This window comes from Eubalaena glacialis, chromosome 2 (assembly GCF_028564815.1).
Source record: "Eubalaena glacialis isolate mEubGla1 chromosome 2, mEubGla1.1.hap2.+ XY, whole genome shotgun sequence".
NCBI classification, from domain to species: Eukaryota; Metazoa; Chordata; class Mammalia; order Artiodactyla; family Balaenidae; genus Eubalaena; species Eubalaena glacialis.
Window position 1 is genome coordinate 134042378 of NC_083717.1, and position 16016 is coordinate 134058393.

General features: G+C 36.5%; 1 protein-coding gene across 1 annotated transcript in view; it reads left to right on the plus strand.

The window, feature by feature from the left end:
* Positions 1-16016, plus strand: part of TTC6 (tetratricopeptide repeat domain 6) — a 214670-nt gene that overhangs the window by 68805 nt on the left and 129849 nt on the right. The window contains exons 4-5 of the mRNA XM_061182474.1: positions 4062-4195; positions 8608-8802. Coding sequence (XP_061038457.1) covers positions 4062-4195; positions 8608-8802 — 329 coding nt within the window. The remainder of the gene's footprint in view (positions 1-4061; positions 4196-8607; positions 8803-16016) is intronic.

Genomic DNA, 16016 nt, shown 5'->3' on the forward strand with positions numbered 1-16016 from the left:
TGGGTACAGGTAGTGTTTTTATGTATTCTCCTACCTGAACATTGGGACTTTGGAAATAAAAAGAGGGGCAAATGGTTAGCTACTAAATGTGTCAAAGAAGGAAATGGATTTTCTGATCAGTGATTTAACCACAATGGCCTGTCAGGAATTTGAATCCCTCATTGAAAAAGTCCCATAATGTTCATTCTTTTGGTTTGCTGTGGCTGATATTAACTATTATTAAGAAATATGCAAAATTATTTATTTTTGATAAAAACAGTCATTTCCTAAGGTAACTAGAATTACCATGAGTGCTTACCATGTTCCAGCCACTTTGCTAAGTATTTTACATATGTTATCTTTTTTTTTCCCCTGATAACAACCCTATTATTACTCTCATTTTATAGTTAAAAAAAATGAGTCATGAAGAAGATAAATAATTTGCCCAGGTACAACCATATGGCTAAGTTGTAGAGTCAGGACTTGAACTGAGGTGGTCTAATTCTGGATCCTTCACTCTTTGCCGCTTGGCAGCACTGCCCTTTTATAACAACAATTAACAGGTATCTGGTTAAGTACAAGACTCACAGTGGCAAAAAATGACTATGGATGGAGTGTTCCTCACTTAACTAGGGGGAATGGTTTGATGAGACAGACTTAGAGAACAGATTAAGAGGATTTCTAAACTGAAACCAGAAGTGTTTCAAAAGGAGGAGAAGAGAATGTCTGATAAGACTTTATGGTTTATAGTTGTGGGACACATCAGAAATGCCAGAGGAAATAGTGCTGGAAGTTTTCTGACTCATCCCACCAAATCTTCACCTTGGATTTCTTTTATTTGTGGTAACATCTCAAGATCAGTCCTTAACCGTGAGCTTTACCCTGTTTGGACATTTGAGACCATAACGTTAGTCTCTAGCATCTCTGGCACAGCAATGAGGAACAGTATACTCCAGCAAGCCAGGCCGGACTGGGGGGGGGGGCAAGAAAACCTCTCCTGACATCACTCAGAGAAGTGGCACAGAGGTGTGATAAAGGAGAAATGCAGGACTTTCACTGCTCAGATGCATGCCAGACAGTCTCATTCAGCAAAAAAAGTAGAGAATTTAATCAGTTGTTACTTTATTGACCATTTCTATCCTTAGAAGCTCATTAGTATGATAAAGGTTATTAAGTCTCTGGTCTAAGTCATGACCAACAAAAGGGGAAATTAGATAATAGCGACTCTGTGAAGAAATGACTGACAGAAGAACCCATGAGAGGATTGTTGAGCATTTTAGGAGGGAAAAAGTCTGTAAAAAATATATATAGCTAGCACATGTCCTGAGATTCTAAGTAGAAGGAAGTTTCAGAGATGTGGGATACCCCAAACCCCCCACCCCCTGCAAATTTTCACAAAACAATTTTGAGTGACCTATTGCATTCAGAGTTTTAAAAGTATACAGAAGATGAAAGAAGAAACACATATCCATAGATAAACATAAAAGTGGCATGTGGCTATAACAATTATATCAGGAGAGCTAAGATCCAAAATGGGTTGAGGCCTGTGAATAATGCTAAGAATAAGAAAGTATTTTTTGGTGTTAGTTTTGGAGCAAAGAGAGAAAAAAGGAAGGATAACCCTGTCATTATGGATGAATAGTGTGATGACAACGGATGACAGAGTGGTCTTAATTTATTTTTGGAGAAAGGTTGAGGTTTTAAATAAACAGAACTATGACAAAGAGAAAGGGAAGCTGATAAAATGGTACTTTGCTTCTCTTAAATCTGACAAGGAGGATGATCCTTAGTTTAGAAAGAAGAGAAAAGAATTGATAAAAGAAACTTGAAGCCCGAGATTGGTAAAAGATTTTAAGAGTTAACTTAGATATCTGATCCTGTTGGCTCAGATAGATAGGTTTAAGCCTGCTGTGCCCCTGGCAGCAGCGGCTTTGAGGTGCTGCTGCCATGGGAGAGGTGCTAGGAGCCTGGAGACCGGCAACTGCAAATCTGAGTTTTATTTTTTCTTTTAAGAGTAAGAGTTATGGTTTCTGTAATGTGTGTACTGATCTTGGACAAAATTCTGGAATGATTAAATGAATCATTAAAATAATTGTGTTTGAACCCTTATAAAAGGAAAGAGTAATCACCTGGAGCCAGCATGGGTTCCTTAAGGGCAAGCTGTGGAAGACCAACCTTATTATTTATTTACTTTTTTGAGAATTACTAGAACGAACATAAGAAAAGTGTCAGACCTGGGGGTCAACACACGAGTATCATGGGGAAGAGCCTGGCATACCAGAAAACTTAATAAATATTAGTTATTGTTATTATCTTTTGGATTTCAGCAATCCATTTATGAAAGCCTCCTGATGACAGTTTTGTAGACAAGACTACAATCGGGTGAACTGCCAGGTGGATTTATAACTAGTTATGCAAAGGACAATTAGTCATGAAAGTCCCTAGTGGACTGTTATAGGGCTGTATCCAATTCAGCTTACTTTCTGATAATTTGGTTGAGAATATGGAAGATTTACTGATTGGATTTGCAGGTAATGTCCAAAACGTGACTGGTAAGATTTGCTTGGTCAGACCTCAGATGAAATTTAATTGGGATAAATGTATGTATGGTTCTTTCCTTGGTTCCACAAACTAAGTGCACAGACATGGGATGGCATGACTTAGAGCAAATGTGGACAAGACTTCATGGTTTTAAGTTATAATTTAGGTTTGTGATAGGAAGATATGTGCAATCATAATTTGCATTGATTGATGATTACCATAAAAGAGGATCATCTTTCTCCTGGTGGATCTGATCACATCACACCTCAAATATTGTGTTCAGATCTGGGTGTCCAACCCCAGGAGGGACACTGACAAATTGGAGACTGTTTGGAAGAGAGCGCTCAGGATGACAGAGTATTTCAAAACCATGTCATGTAAGGTAGAGTTGAAGGGACTGGGGATGCTTATGTGGGGGAAAAGAACGCCCAGGGGAGTCAACTGTATTCGAATATTTGTCTGTCACATGGAAGAGAACCAGATCATTCCTGTATGATCCTGATGTTTGAATTGAGACTGGTGGATGAAAGTTGTTAGGCTCAATAATAAACAAACAAAAATTCTAACAACTGGAAAGATTTCAAAGAGAAAGTGGCTACCTTTGGATTTATCCAGGTCCTCTGTTTCTGATCATGTTCAAGTCAGGATGGATGGCCTTTGGTGGAGATAATATAGAGGAAATTCAAACATGAATTGGATGGTGAGATGGAATACCCGTACTCTGAGCTTTCCTTATTCATCATCACTTCCTTACTGAAGACATTGCAATAGCTCTCTGCTTACAACTGCATCGAGCCCAAACCCTCTACCTAATTTAGAAGAACCTCCCTTTATCTGGCATCCTTCTATTTACTCAGTCATTCTCTGCTTTCCCCAAGGAACACCTCCCTGCTTTCTTCCTTAAATCTAGTCTCAAAAAAGGACAGAGCAACCCACAGAGAAAAATATCTTTAGATGAACTATTGCCATGAATTCTGCAAATTTCCTAAGGAATGTAGGAAAACAATACTCCTAATACCTATAATGATTAAAAGGCAATTATTTAAGAGACAAAAATGCATTTGATTTTTCCCAAGCAGTGGAAATAGAAAACAGTATAACTGTAAGAAGCATAAATTGGTAAACATTGTTCAAAATAGTTCTATAAAGCATTAAAGTTCATTTTGGCTTGTGCTTGCAACCAGCAGTCATGCCAAACTTTAAGTAGCTAAAGGTAAGTTCTATTAGAAATACCAATCAAGAAGAGTAGATTTATGGAGGGAAAAAAAAATCTAATATTTTTCTTTAATAGTTTTAAGGCAGTAAATAGAATATTATAAATAAATATGGTACTAATATTTTTATTGCTATGAAGGTGTATATGGTAGAATTTAGGAAAAAATTTAGAGGAACATATCAACTCCACCTTTAGGATTTATATTCTGTTATAAAATACACATAGAAATTAGGAGTTTAAAAATACCGTGCACCATTAAATAGAGAGAAGGATCTAACGCTTGGCTACAGCTTTCCTTAACGGCACACTTTATGTTTTTTCCAAGGTGAAATCATCAGAATTGTTGCAAATCAAAGGAAAAGAAGTTAAGCGAAGGCGGAAAAGTAAATTAGGAATTACACAACAGAGACAAAGAAAGGTTTCAAAACCCCTGTGTGATCAAAACCTACCTAAAAAAAAGTAACTTCCTTAACTTTACAAATTTAAGTGTCTGAAGAGAAGTTATTCAGTAACATTGATACCTGAAAGTGTGTTTTTAAAGGAAAACTAAATGTTTCAGAAATTCGTGTCTGAGATCCAACTTAAACCTTCTCACAGGAAGAGTTGGTGGCAGATAGTACAGTTAGGATATGTATATTGTACTCCACACTTTTTAAAATTTTTTCTGGCCATGCCACGTGGCATGTGGGATCTTAGTTTCCTGACCGGCGATGGAACCCGTGCCCCCTGCGTTGGAAGCGTGGAGTCTTAACCACTGGACCCCCAGGGAAGTCCTCCACACTTCTTTCCACTCTTTTTTTTTTTTTTTTTGACCAATGTACTTAGTTTAATGACATAGCAATAGCTAGAATAAAAATGTTAACATGTTAGATTTGATATTTTTGGTCACTGAAGTGCCTGATTTGGATTAACTGCTCATTATATTGGTTAATTTTGTTATGATAAAATAAAAGACAACCCAGCACAAAATGTCCATAGGCCAGTCGATTTGGAAATTTAGACGGCCTTATTTTTCTCTGCTATCATTTCATGTTTCATTCCCATCCCCCCACATATTTTCAATAGGGTTTCTTATTACACAGGGGTGCAACCATAATTTTGAATAATACTGTGTAAATGCAGTTTAGGTTTATGGTCTATCTTTTGCCAGTCATCTTGTTGAAACTTATTTTCTCCTTATTTTTGCACTAGGTTTTTATGGGTTGGTTTATTCTAGATTCTTCTTCATTTAACTCTTTATGGGGGCTTAAAGAAGCTTTAATTATTAGCTTTTGTTGTTGCTTAGGGCACTGAAAGGTGTGCAGGACATGGAAGACAACCTTTTTATGGCCAGCCTAAACTTTGTAAATGGATATTACTCACAATTTAGTAGCTGAGAGTAGACTCATGGGAAAAGAATTCCAAAGTTTATGAAAGAGTCAAATTGGCATTTAAGTGACCCTGTACATGCCATTGCTTATCTGCATTGCTTTAAGCTCATTTAGTTAGCAAGATTATGTATTAAAACAAATAGTGACAGCAGACAACAAGTATTTTACCTTCAATAAATAGTTACTGTCAGATTATCAATGAAGCAGAAACTTCTTGATTTTTTTTTTCTAAAAAACCTTGCATTTAGTGCATTAGGCAAAGTAGTGTGGCCACACACAGAGACAGAGTCTTTTCTTTTTTATGTCTTAGTGTTTCAAAGAATGACAAATAGTCCTGTTTAAGGAGAGTGTGCTATAAAAACACACAGCCTTTCTTGAGCATGCCAAAAATATTTGTAGATCTTCTTGATATATATAGTACTGTGTTAATTCATTAAAACTGAAATCAGAAATCACCATAACAAAGAAATAAGAATGAGGTGCAGAGGAATAAAAATCTGATATTTAAAAAGTTTATATGATGAAAGAGAATTTTGGAAAATCTTTTATTCACTGCTCCTTTTTCCTTAATCAATTTTTTACCTAGCTTTTCTCACCAGTGACTAGCTTCCAAATTAAATTGTTTCCTTAGGAATTCAGCCATCCTTTGAAAATACAGTGTTATTTAGCTCAATAACCAAGGGAGATTCACTTGCAGATCTATATTATTAGAGTATGATGGGAACATAGGAATTCAGATTGGTTCTGATGCTTTTTTAAGGAAAAAAGAACATCTGTAATGTAATCTCAAGAACATTCCACTAGCCAGGACCTGTCCCAGGTAGAATGAAGATGTAGGTGAGCTTGACATCAGAATTCACCTTTTTCTCTCCTCTTTTTCTTCCCAGTCCGTTCTTAGGAACCCTGAGTGCCTGGGATCTTTGGCTTCCTGGAGACCCATTTTCACTCCCCGAGTTATGTCTCTTTGTCTCGGACATTTCCAAATGCTTTAGATTTACCTCTCTTTTCCTCCCCCACTTAAACATGTTCAAATTTCATGTCCTGTTTTTTTTGGGGGCCCTAGGCTGTTTTGGAAATGACATAAACCACTCTCTATTAGTGATTCAATGATGTACATATTGTGCCTAGCAACGGGTTAGATGCTGTGCAGTGCAAATAAATAACAACAGCAATAAAAATAAACAAGCATTTCTTGAGAGTTCCAGAGACCAGGAACTGTTATTGTTATCAATTTTTATAAGGCAAGGGTTAAGAATTTTTGTTCTCATTTTGCAGAAGACCTTCAGAGAGACCAGTAATAGAGTTTGCAAGTGTTAGAATTAGGATTCTGATCCAGGCCCAGCTAACTCCAAAGTCTATATTTATACTATGCAAAGTCTATATTTATACTTTGCTTTATACTAGCATATTTATACTATGCTTCTATCCAGGTACATGGAGTGGTCGGTGGACGGATCTGCATTAACCCATTAGATAAAGGGTCAGAATGGGTGGGACAAGAATGGGGGAATGTATGAAAAGAGATTTGTAAGAAAGAAAAAAAAGTAAAGTTTGCAGAGAAGTTTGTCCTTGAGTTATCGTTTGGAGAGTGTTTAGACATGGACAAAAAGATAAGCAACATATTCATAACTTAAAGAACTGAGAGGTCTTTCTGGCCCTGTGAATTGTCCTGGAGACAACACCTGCCATGTGAGAGACACTGTTTTAAATGCATTCATTCCTTTCTTTCTTAACGCACCTTTACCCAGGATGCACTAATGTTGTAATTCCCAGCTTACCAAATGTTGTTATTCTCAACTTACTGAGGTATAAAGAAATTAATTACTTGCTTATTGCCAAGTGATAACTTTAAACAGGATTTGAACAGAGGAAGTCTGACTGCAGAGTCTACATTCTTAAACACTATGCTAAAAGTAGGGCCAGGTGCTGAGAGAATTGAAACTTAGAAAGAGGAAGTTAGATGCATGCAGCAAGCAACAAAAAACCATTGTGCTGGGGAGAGGAGTATTTGAAGATCGGTGTGATAGAACTTTGCAGGATGTATGGAAGGGGGAAGAGACAGGGTGCAGTGCTCAATTCAACTGGAAGACCTTTGCTCTGCAAGCTGAGGTGATGAGGTGACTGGAGTGTGGTAGAAGTGAGCGGGGAGAAGGAGCACACCTGAACAGCTCTGTCCAAGGGAGAAGCTCAGTTTTTCATTGGATAAGCAGGTGAAGGACAGAGGAGACAAAGATGACCCCAATGTTTTGTATCTTGAAGATGAGGCATCTAGGTGAGATAGTGATACCAGACATGGGATTTGGGAGTCCTCAGCACAGAGGAAAGAGCTGGAACACGGAAGATGACTTTTCCAATGTGGAAAGAGTAGCTCAACCTTGGAAGCCCCGTACCAGTTCGGGAGATGGTGAAAGAAAAACCAGTGACTAAGTCAAATTGTGATGAATTTGAAAGGTAGATGGAGAGCTGGGATAGTGCAGGCTGAAGAAAGCTCATGGAGGAAGAGCAATTTCAAGAAGGGTCAACAGTATTGCCAGCTGTGGCTTGGAGGTCACAGAGACCATGATCTAAAGATCTAAAGTTCATTTGATTTGATTTGATGAAAAGGTCATTTGGTTAATGTAAGAATATAACTTTAGTAGGGAGGTGGGGATGGAGTAGTACTGGCTAAGGGCCACTTTCTCCTCAGGGGTCATTAATAGACGTTAATAGGAAAGAAATTTGACTATAGTTAGCAGCATTGTGTGTAGATCCTAGTAGCCACTCACTAATTTTGTGACCTATGCAAAATAAGCCTGCTCCAAAATAAGGATAATAATACCTCCCATGTAGTTTCATTGTGGAAGTTAGAGATGATGTGTGTGGATCGCCTAGCACAAAGTCTGGTACATAATAGATGCTCAAAAAGTATTTGTTGATTGGATGGGATGACAAGTGTGACAGTGGGGATTAAGAAAGCAGATCGTCATGCCCTCTTCTCTATTTTGGAAAGGCAGGAAAGAGTCAAGTTCTAGCATGGTGGGAAGGAAGGTGCTATGTTAACTTAGAGAGACCCAGGTTTCCACTGATGCTAGTTAATGGATAATGTACTGTATTGTTGTGCTTCTTCAGGGACACGAGCATTTGTGCAGAGTAGCAAAGAAGTAATGTATGATTGCTGGTTATGGTGTCACTGACTGAGTTACAGAGTTCAGGAGAGAAGAGATTTGGGTGGGGTGGGATGATAATGAGTTTGCTTTTAGACCTGTTGATTCTGAGATATCTGTAGGATACATAGGTTGAGATCTTCAGCAGGCAATTGTATATATGGCTGAAGACCTGGTCAATGGCCTGAGATTGTAATATTACATTTTTTAGAAGCTACTATACTAGTTTTAAATGTGATCTCCCCTACATTTAGACCTCCTTTTTTAGAGCCTGAACTAAACTGTCAATGTGAATGTATTTTGCATCTAAAGAGCACAAAATGATAAAAAGGGGCCCGCTTTCTTATCTCTGTGGCAGAATTCCACGAGACTACTCCACTCGGACCCTTCACGATCTGTGTGCCACCATCCCAGCCCAAGAGCTGCCCATTGACTTGCGCCTGGCTTCTCGAGTGTATCATACGGCCGACAAGAAAGGCCACAATACTCTACTTGGAGTATGTGGAACCTCTTTCTTAGATGATCGCTATACAGATGAAGAGCAAAGAGATAGGTAAGAGCTCCACTGGTAATTTTGTTTTAAACTAGATTTAAACGGCCAAAGAATTTCTGCCTTTGAGGCTTAGATTTTGAAGACTTGCTTCTGAAAGGAGCAGTTTTGGTCCTTTCCATTCCTTCCCAGTACATACACAGTCTAGGTCAGTGTCTTCATTTCCTGCCATTATTGACATGAACCATGCCCTATCGTAAGGTAACTTTAGTTTAGTGGTTTATGGTTCCCAAAGAGTGTCACATACATGATCTCATTTGTTCTTTGTAACAACTCTGTGGAGTACAGATGTGGAAATTGAAGCTTATAAGAACCAAGCAACTTTGCCAGGCTTATACAACTAAGAACATCACAGATTTGGGAGTTGAAGCCAGTTTTTAGATTTCACCATCATTGGGCATGCTTGGGTCCAGGGATCATGTACAAATGTCATTTCCTCTGGACCTTTTTCCATTTCTCCTTGTGTCTCACTTTCCTTCGGAATGTGAGTATTCTTTTATGGAGAGTATATAATTTACAGCATCCTCAAATGAGAGGAGACAATGGAAGGGGACTAACATTTATTTAACAGGAACTGTATTCCGTGTACTGTGCTGTGTGCTTTGCATCTTTCCTGTTTAAATCTTCAATCATAAGGGAGAAGTCATAATTTCCATTTTATTCATGGAGAAACTTAGGCTTTATAATGTCAGGTAACCTGCCCAAGTTTTATCTCTAGATAGTGATTAGAATCCAGATTTGTGGGACTTCCCTGGTGGTCTAGTGGTAGAGAATCCGCCTTCCAATGCAGGGGACGCGGGTTTGATCCCTGGTCAGGGAACTAAGATCCCACATGCCGCGGGGCAACTAAGCCCACATGCCACAAATACTGAGCTCGTGCACCTCAACTGGAGAGCCCGTGTGCGGCAAACTACAGAGCCCATGCATCTTGGAGCCTGTGTGCCACAACTAGAGAGAGAAAACCCGCACTCCACGAGAGAGAAGCCCACGAGCTACAACGAAAGATCCTGCATGTCTCAACGAAGATCCCGCATGTCGCAACTAAGACCTGACACAGCCAAAAAAAAAAGAATCCAGATTTGTTTAACTTAATTTTTCTCAAACTTTTTTTCTCATTATCACCCCAGTAAGAAGGCTTTTTAGACTCCCCCACCCAACTTCCCCTCTCCATTATATTGTAGTGCTCTAGATATACTGTATATCTGTTTATGGTACTGTATGTATATATGTGCCTTACTTATACATAAAAAGAATAAGCTTTTTCACCCCCTGCCCTCCCCAGCCACTAATTTTCACTCTCTTGGGGGTGATATCACCTGCACATAGAGAATGCATACTCTAAAGTTTCTTGTCTTTTAGAAGAGCTGGTAAGAATCCTGAAAAATCATCTATAACAGGTTTTTAAAATACTCAAATATTAAATATTAAGTTAGATTTAAGTAGATGTATGTTTAGTGTTATATTTGAACTATTCTAGATATATAAGAATAATATTTTAAAAGATCACTTTTAATTAACACTATCAAAAAATTGTAAGTAACTAATCCACACTTTTCATGCTATATTCTGATCCCATTTCCTCAAACTTTACTTTTAGTAAAAATTGTAACACTTTACTGCGTTCTTTTAAGGCTTAAAGTCATGGTTTCCCTGTGTTTAGTAATCACAATGCCATTCAGTATGAATCCCCAAAAGAAGTTCATTCTCACGTTTATTTTCTGTTAGGCAAAAAGATTTTTTAAGGGATTTATGTGTTATTCATAATTTTATGAATAAAATTATATGTGAAGAATTTTAGAAATTTCAGAATTGCTCCAGCAATTATAGAATTGCTTCTATAATCTGGTAGATTATAGAAGTTCCATATGACTTCTTTGGAATGTCTTTGAAAAGCCTAAGACTGAGAGTGGACATAAAGTCATAAACATAATCCAGTAGTTATGAAACTACTATATTGAGTCATTTCTATTAGCACTCTGCAAGTCAAGCATCCTTGGCTTACAGCTTCTATTATTCATGCAAAGTCTTAAAAATACTGATTTCTTTCCAATTCTAAGTTTTTTTTTTCAAGTAGGTCTCACTTTCTTTTTCCAAGAGAGTCAATAAATGTTCTATTTGATGATGATAATTCTTGGCAATTTGTTCCTAAGTACCAAATAAGAAGTTAATTTAAGTACTGAATATTTAATTCTCTGGCATCCATCTCTTGAGGATTACCTTGCTAAACATAGCTTAACCTTTTCAAAATATATCTGTCTGCTGAGCCTACAAGTGCAGAGAAATGTATAATTTTTTCTGCACTAGTAAGTTGTCTCAAGAAAGGTAATTGTGAATACAAAATGAATACCCTTTCACTTGGTGGCTTTTTGGTTTTTCTGTGCAATGAGCAGTTCCACAAAGCATAATACTTGTGGTTATATAGTTTTAATGCTTTCCTAATTTTGCACATAGTAACTGTTATTTGTGGGAAACACCAAGGATATTTTAATGGGATAGTGTGGGTGCATAAGTTTATTTAAAATAGCAATGTACTGTTCAAACATGTTTATTTTGCTAAATAGCAGTTTTGATTAGAACTATAAAAACATTCCATATTGATCATGTTAAAGTTTCTGTATTGTAAAGAGAAGTTTATAGACATCTAAGAATTAGAACTCTTAGCATGGAATTTTAGATTTTGGGTTTTAAAATAAGGGAAATTATTAAAAGTGTTTAAACACTTAGATTAGTGTTAACAGTTTGGTGAGTAACCTTCTGAACATCTCTGTGTAAACATGTGTTTAAACCATAGATGGCATTCTATAGACTTATATTTTCCACTCTAGGTTATGTTTGAACATTTAAATTACTTCGTAATATTTGCTAACTTAACCATGCTGCAGTGTAAGAAAATTCCTAGGTGTGGAATTATTTATTAAAATTTTTGGTTTAAAAATTTTGATGCATATTGCTGAACTTCTCTCCAGAAAAATCATACCAGTTTATATGCTTACCAACAATTTATGATAGTGTTCATTTCCTTTCAACCTGGCCAAACCACTAATTGTCAATCTTCTGGATCTTTTCCTAATCTGATGAAGAAAAATATCTCTTTATTTATTGTTTTATTCATTTCTAATAAGATTGAGCATATTTCTGGATGTCTCTTAGTTATTTGTTTTTCTCCTTTTGAGAATTACCAATTCATATTCTGTTATCATTCATCTTTTTCTTATAGATTTATAAGTGATCTTTTTACATTAAAGATTTTTATCATATATAATGTAGACTTTAAAAAATTGTTTTGCTTGCTTTTCAGTTTTGTTTATGTTGTTTTATGCTATCCAGAAGTTGTATGCTAATACAGAAGTAGTGAAAACTGGCAATAGTTCCCTTTATGTGTTCTAGTCTTGGTGTCATTCTTAGAAAGGGCTTTTCTACACTTCAATTTAAATATATTCTATTGGGGCTTCCCTGGTGGCACAGTGGTTAAGAATCTGCCTGCCATTGTGAGGTACACGGGTTTGATCCCTGGTCCGGGAAGATCCCACATGCCACGGAGCAACCAAGCCCCGTGCGCCACAACTACTGAGCCCGTGCTCTAGAGCTCACAAGCCACAACTACTGAGCCCACGTGCTACAACTACTAAAGCCTGTGCGCCTAGAGCCCGTGCTTCTCAACAAGAGAAGCCACGGCAATGAGAAGCCTGTGCACCGTAATGAAGAGTAGCCCCCACTCACCGCAACTAGAGAAAGCCAGCACACAGCAACGAAGACCCAACACAGCCAAAAAACAAACAAACAAATAAATAAATTTGAATAAATAAATATATTCTGTCATATTTTCTTCTAGTAATTTTATGGCTTTCTTTTAAAAAATTAAATCTTTGATTCATCTTTAATTAGTTTGATAAGAAGAATAAGCATTAATGTTTCTTTCCCAAATGACTAGCCAATTGCACAATATCATTTATTCAATAAATCCTCTTTTTCTCACTAATTTGAAATGCCAACTTTTCATACCTTAAATTCAAATGTGTTATCAAGACTATTTATGGACTTACGTTCTACTTCACTGATTTTTCTATGTAAAATGGCTTGTGTATTTTGTTGATCCACCATCAAGAAAGAGAGAGCTGGTGGCAAAAATGCTGTCTTGGCAAACATTGGCTGACCTTCTCAAGTCAGGTACCCTTATAGCCAGCTTCTGGTGGTAAGCAGTGCTTAGACTATAGATCCCAGATTTAGCCCTCAACTCAACTTCAAATTACAAGGGAAATTCCTAGTCACATTTTAGAAAAACGTGTACAGACTGTTAGTTTTATACATTAAAACAGCAGTGACTACAACAACAAAAATTAGAAAAGCAAAAGTTAAATGTCAGAATTCAAAGTTTAATTTCATTTATTATTTTGCTACAAAATAATAATAAAAATACAAATATGCAAGAAAATACAAAAAAGGAAAACAGTTACTCAAAATCCTGCCATCCAGAGATAATACTATTCTTAAGTATATGATTCCAGACTTATCTGTATGCAAATAAATCATATGGAACAAAACTTGGCTAATGCTATGTAAATAATGTTTTGTAACCTGAGTTTTAAAACTTATTATGTTGTAATTATCTTTCTATGTCACGAAGTACAGATCTGAATAATCATTTAAATTGATCAGTAAATATTTTTTGTGTACCTACTGTGTGGCAGGCATTGAGTTAGGCACTAGGTAAGCATCTGCAAACAAGAGAAACGTAATCCCTGCCCTCAGGGAATTTGGAGATTAGCAGAGAAGAAAGGTGGTGAATTAATTATTGCGAATGTGACAATTAATATGCAGATGTGCAGTGTATGGAAGCATGTAAGAAGAGTTCCCAATTATCTGGGGGAGATTGAGGAAATGATACTTAAATTGAAATCTGAGGAATAAATAGAAGATAGCTAGGAAGAGGGGAAATAATTATTTTAGTTTCTTGCTACTCAAAAGTATAGTTCACAGACCAGCAGCATCACCATCACCTGGAAGCTTGTTAAAAATACAGGTGATTCGTATGCACATTGAAGTTTGAGAGTCCGTGCTGTGGACAGTTGGAACCCATTTGAGAATTGGAAAGATGTCAAGCAGTAGTGAATAGGAAGAACAGTGATGCAGTTGATGCTGGAGAGGACACAAGAGTCAGATTATGTAGGATTTATAGATGCTCTCTATGTGTATGTGAGAGCATGTCTGTGAGGACTTGGGGGAGAGATTTTTATTCACAGTATATGGAGACACCACTGATAGGATTTTTTGAGGAAGAATGACATGATCAGATTTGCTTTAAGATATCACAGTCCTCATCGTGACTTCTCAGTAGCACTTAACACAGTTAATCACTTGCTCTTCCATACAACACCTTTAATCCCTTGGCCTCAGGACTGCATTCTCTCTTGGTTCTATTCCTGCCTCCTTTGCTATGTCTTCTTAGTCTCTCTTGCTGGTATCTCCTCATCTCTTGACTTCAAAACATTGGAGTGCCCAAAGCTTATCCTTGGACCTAGGATTTTCTCCTCTAACTATACTCTCAAAGTGATCTTATCCAGGACTATGGCTTTAAATATGATCTATATGCTGATAACTATTATTAACTAAGATAAATGATTAAGGACTGTAATTGTCCTTATAATAACTAAAAACTGAAAACAACTTAAGTGTCCATCAATGGAAGACATTTTATAGTGCATCCAATGATGGGATGTATTGGAATTGCAGTAAAGAATAAGGTAGAGCTCTGTGTGCTGAAACGAGTTAGAACTAAGTATATAAACAGATATGTGATTATGTACAACAAATTTTTTACATGGAAGAAAATTCAGGAAACTGTTAACTGTGATCCTTCTGTTTTCCTTGTAGATTGTACACCAAATGGATGAAAAGTGAAACTCAACTTATTTTTTGCTTTATTTATATGGTATATGTTTGCCCTTTCTTTTACTTTCAATTTTTCTTAGTTGTGTCCCTTGTAGATTGCATAGTATTGAACATTTTTTTAAGCCAATCAGAAATGAATTCTCTTATAGTAGGTTGGATCACCCCATATTCATTTATTGTCGTACCAGATGCATTTGGTATTATTCTTGTCATCTTATTTTGTAGTCTCTCTCTTTCTCTTTTGCTTCTTTGCTCTTTCCTGTAATCTGACATATTTGTCAACATTTGTCTATGTGTTTTTTGTTTGTATCATTGTCTTATATCTAATATTGTGAGACAGAAATCTGAAATTTAAATCTTATTTTATTTGCATGTAATTTATTTCTCCACTTCTAGATGCTTATAGGGTTTAAATTTTGCTTTAAATTAAATAATTTCACTAGCATATGTTTGGGAGTGGATTGTTTTCTAATTACTTTTTCCTGGTACATGGAAAGCCCTTTTGATATGCAAATACAGCTCTTCAATTTAGGGCTTTTTCTGTTTTATTTCGAATAGTGTTTTCATTCTGTTTATTTGGTACATTTCTTCACGAATATCAATTAGCCATATGTTGCATCTTCACTATCCATCACCTACATTTATCATCTCCTTGCCTACATTCATCTCTCAAACCTATGTTCTATATCAATGGTTTCATTTTCTGAGATGTAAATTTAAAAAATTTGTTCTAATTACCACTTTTTATCACTATGGCATTTTTCTTATTTGTTCTTAATTCTATCAGACTCTTAAGAAAAATCCAAGTCTTTTGTTTTATCTGAACTTTTACCTGTTTCATGAAAGCATTAAAAAAATTTATTTTGATAGCCCAGAGTAGACCCTTTCAAAATATTTTTTGATTTCTATAATAAAACTCTTCTAAAAGAATGTTCTTCATATAATTTTTTGAATACTATATTTCTTTCTTATGCTTTGCAGACTCTCTTCATAGAACTCATATTGGATTTTCCAGTGTACTCGTCTTTGAATGAAGATAGGCCATTTCTGGCTGCCCAAAGTTAATATCAGATAGCTTTACCTGGCAATTCTTTTTTTTTTTTTAATTAATTAATTTATTTTTTAACATCTGTATTGGAGTATAATTGCTTCACAGTGGTGTGTTAGTTTCTGCTGTATAACAAAGTGAATCAGCTATACATATACATATATATCCATATCTCCTCCCTCTTGCATCTCCCTCCCACCCTCCCTATCCTACCCCTCTAGGTGGACACAAAGCACCTAGCTGATCTCCCTGTGCTATGCGGCTGCTTCCCACTAGCTAT